The sequence below is a fragment of the Pyxicephalus adspersus genome, chromosome 4 (assembly GCF_032062135.1).
Source record: "Pyxicephalus adspersus chromosome 4, UCB_Pads_2.0, whole genome shotgun sequence".
In the NCBI taxonomy this organism is placed as follows: domain Eukaryota; kingdom Metazoa; phylum Chordata; class Amphibia; order Anura; family Pyxicephalidae; genus Pyxicephalus; species Pyxicephalus adspersus.
The window spans coordinates 76,344,279-76,357,191 of record NC_092861.1 but is presented as its reverse complement, the minus strand read 5'-3'; the positions used below and the strand labels follow the sequence as shown (position 1 = coordinate 76,357,191).

Below are 12,913 nucleotides of genomic sequence, written 5' to 3'. Positions count from 1 at the left end.
AAAAAAAAGATGACAAAGCTTGCTACACAAAGCTATCTCCAGAGTAAACTGGTTCTTTGACACTGCCACTTGGTTCAATACTCTTACTACAAGAAGTACTCAATAAATCCTTCCCCGAGTTAAATAAAATATAAGCCATTATTTAATGAAATCTATAGTAATTGTTTACAAATCCTACATTTGTTCTTGTTTCTTAAATAACTTGTTTTCCTGTCCTACTCCTTGGTTCTGAAAAAGGAATAAAAATCTTTGCTATCCTAGCTTCTGTCAGGTATATAAATAAATGCACTTGTGAGTATGAAGTACATACTAGTCTTGTGTTCTCAAGGGGATGGGATGGAAATTGTTAAGTGATATATGTGATGCTGTCTTTGGGAGGAGTGACCAGTCAATGGCACTTTAACAGCATCTGTGTGTCCTATATATAAGCCTGGCCTACATTTGTCATTCAAAGCTGCACAGTTTCACCCTTGTCAAGCTCCTACCCAAACCTCACCCATCATGGATGATATCTACAAGGCAGCGGTAGGTGGTAGTTTTCCCTTTTTTTAATGACCACAATTCTAACTGTTTCATCTCTCGCTGTTGCATTTAAAAAGTGTTCAAAAAATAAGTCATTTCAGCAAAACTTTAGAAGGCTCTGAAAGTGCTGCAAACGTTTTTTCGGTGTAATCTGAACAAAAAAGCAACAAAAGTTGCTGTGCTACTTTATGTATTCTTTTTTTTCTTATAATTTGGTGGATTAGAATTACAAAAATGAATTAAACCTTCCATAGAGGGCTTTTAATTGAAACACGTGAAGCTGTGCATTTGTTGTAACTTATTTCAATGTATTGACTGGAACAAAATGTATTGTTCAGGCGATTGCTGAGTGTTATTTTTATTATTGATATCTGTGATACAAGGCTGTTTTTTATGTATTGTCTCAGTAATCACAAAGCAAGCCATTGCCATATTTCAAGAAGTGATTGCTGTTGGAGATTTTAATTGCATGATCATAACTGTTTTGTAGTTAGGGTTTTAGAAATAATACCAGTTGTCAAACAATCAGCTTAATACAAAACTTTAACTAAAATCAGTTATGATCATGTAATTAAATTTTCTGACTGCAATCACTTTTTTTTCATGCTGATCTCCGTGCAGCATAATCAGCTCAATGTATTGTACTGCTTTTTTGTATATGTATTTTTTTTTACATCTGCACTGTATACCTTTTATATTTGTTCTTGTGTTTCAGCTGTGACATAATAAGGTGTATAATGTCTAAATAATAATAAGTATTGTGTATTTACCAGCAATTATACCCCTGTTATATTTACTTATACTTAAAGAGATCATGAATGGCAGGGGATGAAAATCCAAACGATAAACACACAGCCACAGGAATGTAAAGCATTCATGCAAGGCTATGACCTTGAAATTTGTCTTTGCCTGTGACTTGGCCAGGCCCCCCTGGTGACAAACCTGCACATTCATGCACACCCCACAAGTGTCATCTTATCACACAAATGCCAAAACTGTTTAGGAGAAAATTATCAAATACTAAAAATAGCAATACATTAAAGGACAGCTCCACCCAAACTTGCAGTTGTTGGAAAGTTAAATTACTATTACGACGGACTGATTATGTAATCAAAAATATTAAGCATACATTTATTCATATATTTTAACTAACATACTAAACTAAATATTGTTTTACTGACATGGAGTAAAAGACTCCGTGAATATATATATATATATATATATATATATATATATATTTACCAAACGAAAGTCACACATCTTAGGATGAACTTATCTGTTCAGATAGCCATAATGCATTCCAAATATTAACCCTAACACACATGCTACTGTCCTGACTATATATAGTAATGAAAGTCCAACAATGGAACAACTGGATTTCCCCTGTAAACAGTTGTTTTGAATAGTATGATAGACATATGCATTCCTACAGGGTTTGTCATGATTCAAAAAGAGCACAGGCATTGTGTGTTAAAATAGTTATCAGAAAAATTCCAATCCAGAAATGTTTTGCAAATTAAAGTTTACTTAACACTTAAAGCGGAAACAAACTCATCAAAGAATTATACTAATAATAATATTATATTATTTTTTATTGAAAAAAATATATAAATATAATTTTATACTATTCTTACTTTTTCTATTCAGCTTTACATTATCACTTCAGTGACAATGCAGCAAAATGACTCCCTTTGAATAAGGATCCAGACTGGCACCAGCATACATATGCTGCTTAAACCCTAATGCTTAGTCCCCTTTAATACCTGTGGTGGAAAACCCCATGGCAGGCCAAGGTGTGGTTCATCCAAAAGCCACTATACTTGCTTTTTGGAAACATGCCCTGTTCCATCACATATGTGCAGCTGTGAAGCTGTGGCAGAACTCTGTGGTTCACCTGAAACAGATCTGATACAGCTCTATTTCTGCTGGCTGCCTAGCCATTTGATCATATTAAATATCAGTTAACAGTATTCAAATGTTGATTTACTCCTATGTGCTGCAGTAATATGTAATGAATTAAATGAATTAAAAATTGCATGAAAGTAACCAAGATTTACAGTAACATTTAGAATGGCACCCAAAGCACACATACAGTAGGTGCTGTGAGACTTACTAGTGAAGCTACACTACAGGGTTCCCTCATACACATATAAAGATTCTCAATGCATGGGGTGTCTCAGCATGATGCAGGGTAGAGCATAAATTTCTTTTTTAGTGCAGTGCAGTGCATAATGTAGTAATCATTAACTGACCATGTGTTGCTATATTTAAACTGCAGCAACTTTTTTTTTATTTTAAATAAACTCTTAAAAGACTCCTGTCATTTTTTATTTTTTCTTCTGTTGTCTTCCTGTCCCATTGACAAATTAGACACTAGGACAGTAAGAATCAGACAACAATAACCTAACCTTTTCTATTTTAATAAAAAATATTTTGCTGGAGTCTTCTCATTTTCCCAAAAGTAGAAGAGGGAAAATACAGCATTGAAAAAAATGACAAAGGTTCTATTTCTCCCCACTCTGATTAAAGCTATTAAGAAAAAGTTTTTTGGCTAAAGATGGGCTTAACCATAAAAAGTCCAACAAAACAATTAGAATGACCATATCCCTTTTTACAGATCCCTTTGAACAGATATCCCGATTAACATTATTAGAAGATTAAAAATGTTGGGGAAGATTAGAATCACACAAAATATTTTCCAAGATGTTTGAAAATTCTTTGCAAGCAAATGGTATTTTTTCTGTTGCAAGTGAGAAACAAATTAGGAATCTGGCAGGTCCAGGTGACACACAACACTTTCATCTCCTTGTGTATGGCCTTGTACATGGGCACCATAAAACAGAAATAGGACCATGCAATAAGGATTAAGTTACTCCAAGTACAAAAGTAGCAACAAGCACGTGTCTTCTAATCTTACAAAAAGCCTAAACATCTAGACACGGGGCAGCAGAACAATAAAAAGACTACTGGACAGCTGATACTTTTCTTCTTGAGGGAGTTGACGACAGAGAGGATTCTTATTTCACTAACAAATGCTATTGTGATGTGTCTTCCAGATCAGCAGCAACCCATTTGGGAACTGAATAGTCATCGATAAACTAATATAGGCATTTTAACAAATGTAATACATACAGTAAATCCCAGCATTTGTATAATACTACAGAAAATGTAGAAATACAGTTAAACGATTTAGGTTGGACATGAAAAAGTTGCTTAAGTGGCTGATGGCTCAAGAAGGAACTTTTGGGCTGCCTAACATATACCCATAGGAGACAAAAATCACCTACAAAGTTGGAGCAATCTTTTGCATATATTTCTAACCATTTTTATAAACAATATTTATATGTAACCCTGATCCTTTTCTGATCACGGACACACTTAAATTGTTTGTGGGTTGCTTCAGTTCATCAGGAAAGTCAGTTTGGTCATTTCAAACAATAGCCAGGTGACACCAATGGAGAAACAGTATATGCTTATTTTTGTCTATAGTGTAGCCTCAAAAGGTTGTAATATGCTGAATAGCATGAAAAGTTGATGATTTTTAAAATGCTTAAGTTGACAGAAGTAGTAGCTAAAAATGAATTCCAACAGTAATTTATCTGTTGTATAAGCACCCAGTAAGGTACAAATAGCTAATGGGATGAAAAAAAGTGTATTTTATCTATGTGCCAGTGGTATGTTAGAGGTGCACAAGCTGAAGGTCAGAGCACAAAAGCATTGTGTCTCACATCCCATCTGTTGTTCCAAAATTATACCATACTTCAGACAAGAATGACCTCACTTATATAGCATTCTGGTGGCGGTATTCTACTAGGGCCCCTATCTGTTCCTGGCAGCAAAGCATGCAGCCCTTCGTTACATTTGTTTATACTTTTGATACATGTAATCAGTTTATTAAGTTATTTCATCACATGTTAATTTGCTTTCGTATTTACAGGTAGAGCAGCTAACTGAAGAACAAAAGAATGGTAATGATTTTTTTTTTTTGCTTATATATTTTTTTTGTATACTTATTTTATATTTTAATTTGTGCTTTTCTCATTTAATACAGAGTAACAGGTTCATTTAAACCCTTTACCCATTTTGTTGTCTACACTTTTTCTGTACTGTCTTAACAACCTATTTACCTATTTTAATCAAGTGAAAAATACCAATGTACGCTTCAAGATATCAAGTGAGGGCTTACAAAGGGTTATGTAATCTTTGCCTAACATGGCAGCATAATTAACCAGATGATATTTACTTTACATACACAACAATACACAGTAACATGCTCCCCCATATCCAAAATGGGAAATAGGTATTTCAATTCACTCTTTGTTCAGATAGTCTTTGTTCAGGCACTTCCTGACAACATTTTTTCTGTTTCCCATTTTCTCTCCTTTATTGTCACCCTGTCACATGTTCATTCAGAGAAGGCCTATTAGTGACTGTGCTTAAGCAGAATCTGCAGGCATGTTCTGTCATTGTCATCAATAGGAATCCTAACCTGAGTAATGACATGTAGCTTCCACTGGAGTAAACCAGTAATTGCTGAAACAGAGGAAATTAGCAGCAATGGGAATGAAAAATGGATGTTTATATTTCTTAAAACTATTACAGTAGTTTATGATATATAGCACATAAGCCAGCTAATTTTTATCTAGTTAAATCAACATTGAACCTTTATTAACAAGTACTTCTAGCATTTTATGAAAAATGTTACTTGTTTCCACTATTTGCAGAATTCCGTGCAGCCTTTGACATCTTTGTGCAAGATGCAGAGGATGGGTGTATCAGTACAAAGGAATTGGGCAAGGTAATGAGAATGCTTGGACAAAGTCCAACCCCTGAGGAGCTACAGGAGATGATAGATGAAGTAGATGAAGATGGTAAGTGAACTAAATTGTTCCCTATATTTTTGTTTACAGTTCAGAATAAACTCTTCAAAAGTTCTGATCATTCATTTGCAAGAGTTACATTTTAGGTATCTCCACACACCCTATGACAGTGGTTGCCAACCGGTGGTCCGCGGACCAGTGGTGGTTCGAGAGAACATTTTGGTGGTTCGCGGCTCTGGCCGGTGCACCCCCAAGCGGGGTCAGGAGAAGGACCATGCTGGGTGGGGGCATCGGCCAGAGTCACAGATTATGTTCCCCGTACGGACGGCAGATTCAGGGAAGTGAGCAGGTTGTGTCTCTGGATAGGGGAGTGCGGCGGGTTCAGGCATCATGATGTCACTAAAGGAGAAGTTTCTTCCTCTTTGAGTGACACCCAGCTCCCCGCGCATGTGCGTTCGGGAGACGGTAAATTTAGTGGTCCACCGGTCCTAATAGGTTTGCAACCACTGCCCTATGAGGTCTATTTATAATGCGGTGAATCTGAAATTCACTGAAACATTCCCTGGAAGAAATATCAATTACAGTCATGTCAGATTGATTGCTTTTTAAACAGACTCCTATTTTAAAAATACCTTACATTATAAAACAGAAAGTATATGAAAACAGAATAAGAAAACAATGGTAGTAATAACCCAAAGGTTAATAAATTTTATTCAGGTAAATGGGGTCCATGAATCCCTTCAACAATATGAGTCATGGTGGCAGGCTAGACAGAAATTCAGCATAGAATGCAAACAGATAAGAGGTCACAAAACTGCTATAAATAACATAAAAGTATGTTTAGTTCACACGCTGGCAGGCAAGATAGACTTCTCTTGTCAGACTCTCAGTTTTATGCTGTCAAAATTAAATGAGCTAACAAACAATGATTAGTACTGTATTTGTTTTGCATTTTAATATTCCCAATTTCTTGAACACAGCAATTAGGTTATTCAATCATCTGAGCTATCAGAACATTCAGTCTGTGTAGTGTTTGCAGAATTGTAATGATTGATTGTTTCCACTTCAGGAAGTGGCACTGTAGACTTTGATGAGTTCTTGGTTATGATGGTCCGATGTATGAAGGATGAAAGCAAAGGAAGATCAGAAGAAGAATTAGCAGAACTTTTCCGGATGTTTGACAAGTAAGAGATATTAGAAAGGCTATAAATAATGCTACATTAAAGTATTAAGTCTTAATACTCTATAATACTCTTAATACTCTTAATACTCTATAATAATAATAATAATAATAATACTGAAGTAAGTGGCTTCAGGAGAAGAAAGTCAGCGGGCCTGATTTATTAAAGCTCTACAAGAAGGTAGACTATCATGGGAGAACCTGGTTTTAAAACCTGCAATGGATCCGGTACAGGATTCAAAATATTTACAAACTTATAGCAAATGATTTTAAGAAATCCATTCCAGGTTTGCTGACTTAAACAGTTTCATCCATGATATTCTACCTTCTCCAGTCTTGGAGAGCTTCAATAAATCAGGTCCATTGCTTTCTGTTCACACAGCAAACCCTGTGCCTACTTAATTTTTTGTGATTATAGCTCATAAAGAGATATGTATTTCCTTTTATTTTAGATACGTTTTTCCTTTTATTTTACATCAATCTGTCAATAAAATTAGATGTACACTTTTTAACTTTTGTTTATAGGAATGCTGATGGTTACATAGACCTAGAAGAGTTGAAGACCATGTTAGAAGCAACTGGAGAGACCATTACAGAGGATGACATTGAGGAACTGATGATAGATGGAGATAAAAATAATGATGATAGAATTGACTATGATGGTGAGTAGTTCTCCAGGATTGAAAGTGGAACTTTTTGCTACTAAATTCACTTGTTTGTGTACCAGTGACAGTTGTAAATCATTACTGCCAAGATGTAAAAAGGAGTAATATAATAGGTTGCGAGCGTTTGGGTATAAAGCCAACACTTTTAGTATGAAGTAGATGGAGAATTAGTTAACACTTTTGTTAGGTTTTTATTACCTGCGTTTAGATATGGAGTGCTGGGTCTTCTCTTATTGGCATCCAGTCGAGGCTCAATTAAACAATCCACATGGAATCCAATAGCAGAAAATGTAATAGAAGATATAAATCAATGATTACAAGATTTAGGAAGTTTTTAAAAGAAATGAATTCATATTAAATTTGTGTGTAAAGGGGGGCCTCCAGGACATACTGGACAATGGTGCCCACCTTTGGAAATATCTCATCTTACTTCCTATTCTATTTCCTGGACAGGAATTCACTAAACTCATCAATCTCACAAAAAAATATAAACCAACAGGGGTTTTAGTCATTTTTCTACTCTAACCATAACAAAGAATTGTAACATAGGAATAAAGCCCTATTCATACATTCGCTTTAGTAATAGGCCTGGATACAGCTTGTCCAACTGCTAACAGGCTTTCCCACTGTAAATAAAAGGATTTGTGGATATGAATGAGAAGATCCTGATTAGATTCCATGTATTACTGGACATGATTGTCTTATTTTCATCTGCACAGCGCCTCTGCTGAACGCTGTGGCTCACATCCACCAGCTCCAGTTTTCACAGATAAAATTTGGTGTTACTACGTGTGCATCCTCTTTTTGTGAAACACCCCTCCTCTTTACCAAGTCCCCAAAGAAGCCTAGGAGGTGAAACGCGTCGGGTTACAAGACGTCCAATTGTTAAAAAATTCTGGAGGAACTTGTTTAGTTTATGGTCATATCCCCCTCCAAAAAATGAGCAGTGGGGAAGACTGGTAATTTTTGAAAACTGCAGCTGTATACATAATTTTTGAATTGAATTGTTTATGTAATATAATTTACTGCATTTGAAACACCCTGGCTTTCTTTCCATTCTTTGTATTAAACCCATATTTATACCTATGAGGGTGGGCGGTCTGATATTGCATTGAGATGACTTATTAGCACCTCCCTTCTAAATATATGATAAGTAAGTGTGGTACTGTATTACCAAAACATGGAGGGCCTAGCAAAAATCAGATCGGAAATAATGTGCATCTACAGTTTAAGTAAAACATGCTAAAGATTAAAAGTGTTACAAAACTTTATTTTTTAAATATGTATCACTAAAAAATATAAAATTGTACAAAAGCCAAACAACTTTATCTTTTGCAAATTCCCTTTATGTAATCATAATTATATATAATTTCCCTAAATCATGGTGGGAGGTCTTTGTTGCCTAGCAACTGTTGATGGTTTTCGTTAAATACATGATATGTTGTTGTTTTTTAAGTTCTGTAAACCGAAAGAAAAATCTACAGAACTCCCTGCTTGTCATTCAGCTTACCACTAAAAAAATTACATAATACCAAAAAGGAGTAGCAGGCTGTACATATATATATATATATATATTATTTTACCAAACTTATTTTATTTTTTTCTGCTAGATAGAAAGATCAGTTTTGTTGTGGCACATTTGATATGAAAGCACCAAAATAAAAAGGAAATGTTTGGCACATTTATATAAAAGACATAGTGGTCATGCTTATACAGGCATCAAAATGATTGAAATACCTATGAAATATCGTTCTTTCCTCTTTTTATCTTTCTGTGTTCTTTTGTATCAGATAAATACCTTATTATTACCAACTATGCCATGTGTAATGTTTCTAACCTCTGAAAACATGCAGAATGTCACTCAAATGGGAAAACATCCCCACCTTCCCTCCTAGAACCCAATGTTTTATTATAAAGATGTACTCCGCAAGGTTGTAAAAAGTTAAGTATTTGATTCATTCTGGAATGCGTTTTTAATCATGTAAATGCATATTTATGTTTTTCAGAATTCCTGGAATTTATGAAAGGAGTTGAATAAACAGAAGGGTAAATCAAGTTCCTCACAGTTCCACCTCTATGATGTTTTCTTCATTTTGTGCTGTATCTTACTAAAACAAATTACAACTATAACTGCATTTATTATTTTTTTTTAAAGCCATATTTACATGTTTTTGGCACTGTAAATATTTTGGTGTATCCAATATAGTAAAGAAATAAACATTTTGAACACCAAAATTGTCATGACATAAATAAAGTAAATGACTAAGGTATAGTTCAGTGATAATTTTTATGGAAGTTATTTTAAGGTAAATGAATTAAATAGGAATACTTGACTAAATATTTCAAACCCAGCTCAAGGAAAATTTGCACCCCAGATTGAATCTCCACCAGAAAAATGAGCCTGATTTAATAATGCTTTACAAGATGGAAAAGGTAGACTATCATGGGGGAACCTGGGTGATCCTGCAATCTTGGAATAAATCTGGTCCAGCATTGAATAAATTTGGCACCTAATAGCAAATCAATTTTAAAAAATCCATTCAGGGTTTGCTGGATCACCCAGGTTCACCTTTTATAGCCTGTATTCTATTTCTCAATCTTTTTAATATAGGTGATCCCCTTGAAATAGTTTTCAGGTCTTCAATGACTATATATACAACTCACAGTACACACAGTAATGGTCATTGGGAAGAATGTCTCCCTTACGGATAGCCAAAAGGATCATTAGTATCAATTATACTGACCTTAGAGTCACAAGTTGTTCACTTCTGAAGAATCCCTAGCAACCTATGAATAAAACCCTGGTTTGGGAAACACTGCTGTATTCTCTTCAGTTTTTGAAAGCTTTAATAAATCAGGCACAATATCTGCATGCAGTTTGTGGGTTTTGTCTATATGTCATGGGCTTCCTTCCCCATCTCAAAACTTAATGTACATGAACTGTCTTCCCCCAGAAATTGTCCTGTGACAATGGTACAGAGATCAGATCAAGAATTAATAACATGACAATGGACTTTGAACAGTGCTTCATATGTATGACGATGGAATATAAATTCATAATAATTATCCTGCATCACTTACAACTAAATACATAGTTAAATGTGATGAATTTAAAAGGCCTTACAATCAAGCAAAGTATTCAGATAATTTATCATATGCTACGGCTAACAGCATTCAAAGTATATTTTAAAGGGACATGCAAATGGCAGAAATCTCATTTGATCCAAGCTTTGCAAAGTACAAATACCATTTTTTTTGTCAGTCTCTGGCCCCTAAAAGAGCTTATTTTGTCCTTACAACATTCATATGCACACTAAGTCCAGTCTGAGAGAAACCAACCTACTTATCAGTGTGTAGAAAGTACACAGAGATAATGTCCTTGTAATGAAATGTCCTATATATATATATATATAATGGTACTATGCTAAAGCTACGCTATTAGGTACGGTATAAGGTACGGTAGGATGGTGGCTACACTTTTCCCAACATATGTGCTGTAATCCATACCCTTGTTAAATATACAGCAGTTATCACATTGTGGTTACAGATGCAAAAAGCTTTACACGGGAAGAAATGTAAGTGTGGCTCATGTCACACAAGTGTCATGCAATAAAACATTATTTATGGAACCTATACTAACTGGGAACATTTTTTTTCAGTCTCCTTTACAGAGACAGGTTATGCAATACTCTTTGCAAAAACTTTTTTCTGCCATTGTGGCAATTGTTTCACGGTCGGTAAAAATACTTGACATCTTGTCTGTAGAAATCTCACGGCTGCTCCAACATGCCAACCAACAGAAACTTCAGCAGCTTTGTACAGCCTAAACATTAACCTGCACTTATCCAACAAAGTACCTCCCACTGCAGCTTTGCCTTAATGTTGCCAACCATCCGTAATGTCACAGATGGCCTATAAAAAACACATCTAAGTTGGGTCTTTATGATGTCTATTTTTCTTTTTACATGCTCCTAAGAAAACACGCACAACTGCTTCATGCTTTTGTGCAGCAGCTGCCAATAAATGTATGTAGCAATAAATTGCACCAGAGCAGTGCACAAACTCAGTATCAGCACTGGCCAGAGCTAGCACAGAAAGAAGAATGGGGGCCTGCAGGAAAGCACCATCTAACTAAGGGGTACATGTGAACAGTACAGTACAGGTCCCATTCTCACCTAATAAAGTCTGAACCTATGCCTTGTCTCTGGCCCAGTGGTACACCTAACCAAGAACCCAATTCTCCTATAGCCCCATTCTGAAAGCTAATTTCTCATTGCTGGCCTGATGTACTTAGAATAGAAAGGACATTGACTCCCAGTGCCGGCATACGTTTTGATAATGAAGTGCATATACATAGTCTAGGGGTAAAAAAATGATCAGATGATAAGAAAGGGGACCCAGCCTTTTTGGGATCAGCAGTAAATATGTAGACTGGGCTACCAAAATGTGTCTGTGAAAAACAGTTTGGCGTCCAGAATTGTTTGTCATTTGTTCAAGAAATTAGGTTGGCAGCTCTGCTATCTATTAGGAAACTAGAGATACGCACAGTGCCCAGGTGTGGTTGTTTGTGGTGATGGAAGGTGAGGCGTTATATTGAATGTCTGCAAAACAAACGCTAGGGGCAAACCCTACTAAATTTTATGAAGTCTACAGTTCTACAGTATGGTCTGTGAGCCTCTCTTATCACAGTAAAGCATTGCTTTAAAAGGTAAATAAAATGTAAAAACAGGGTAAACAAAAAACATTTAAAAATTATAACCCCACATTCATTCCTAGAATACCCTCCCATCACAATATCCCCAGATATTCCCATTATATTTAAAGTACAGATTTCAGGTATGTGTTTGGTAAATATGAAATAGCATCAGGACAGTCCTGAAAATAGAAAATAGATTTTATCTTGACGTAAAAATTATATTTATTTTCACATATAATACTTTTTACAAATATTTTGAATGTGTGTTATTTGATGCAGAGGCCAGACATGTCTGCAATATCTCTGTGTTGCCAGCATAATCTTACTCATTCCAGGCACTCAGCAACCACTTGTATTTTTTATTTATTTCGTCATAGTCAGGGCAATAGAGGCACAGCTGCAGGGGGAAATTTTATGACCAGGGAAAAGGACAGACAGCAGCAAAAATGATGTTTAGAATTCTAGGACCAAATAGGAACCACCCAAAAAAATGTGCCCTCTCAGGACCCCCCATACCACACATCTCCTGCATTACCTCCTCTTCCACCTACTTGTTTTTCTACATAAATCTTTTAAAACATATTACAGAGAGTCTGCAGACTAACATCAGCTTGTATTGTTTTATACTGTACTATACTACTTACCAATTTTTTTTCTCTTGTTTAGATTATTTCCTTTGCAAAGCTGCCCCTGCCCTGGTCAAGAAAACATATGCAAGGACTGGGAGGCTTTAATTAAACCTTTTACAAGCGTTCACATTCCAAGGGACTGGTGGATGTCATTGATATACCACTACCATCTGCAGACTGTTATTTCTGCAGTGCATGTGGACATGTAAAAGGCTGGGATGAGACTGCAGGACTTCAGCAGCATGTGTTTAAAAGTCAGCAGCAATGGTTAAAAAAGATCAAAACCCTTCCCACCATATTCACAAAATACACAGCATTTTGCTAGTTACATAATATGCATCAAGGCTTTGCATGTACTTTAACAGATCTGCCCTACAAATATCTCTCCATACATACATTAT

General features: G+C 35.6%; 1 protein-coding gene across 1 annotated transcript; it reads left to right on the top strand.

Annotated features, from left to right (window-relative positions):
* The first annotated feature begins 399 nt into the window (after positions 1 to 399).
* TNNC1 (troponin C1, slow skeletal and cardiac type) lies at positions 400 to 9,459 on the top strand. Its single transcript, XM_072408693.1, has 6 exons — positions 400 to 529; positions 4,464 to 4,490; positions 5,247 to 5,393; positions 6,412 to 6,526; positions 7,048 to 7,184; positions 9,194 to 9,459. The coding sequence occupies exons 1-6, from the start codon at positions 502 to 504 to the stop codon at positions 9,223 to 9,225; spliced, it is 486 nt and encodes a 161-aa protein (XP_072264794.1). The 5' UTR covers positions 400 to 501; the 3' UTR covers positions 9,226 to 9,459.
* Positions 9,460 to 12,913: the final 3,454 nt, after the last annotated feature.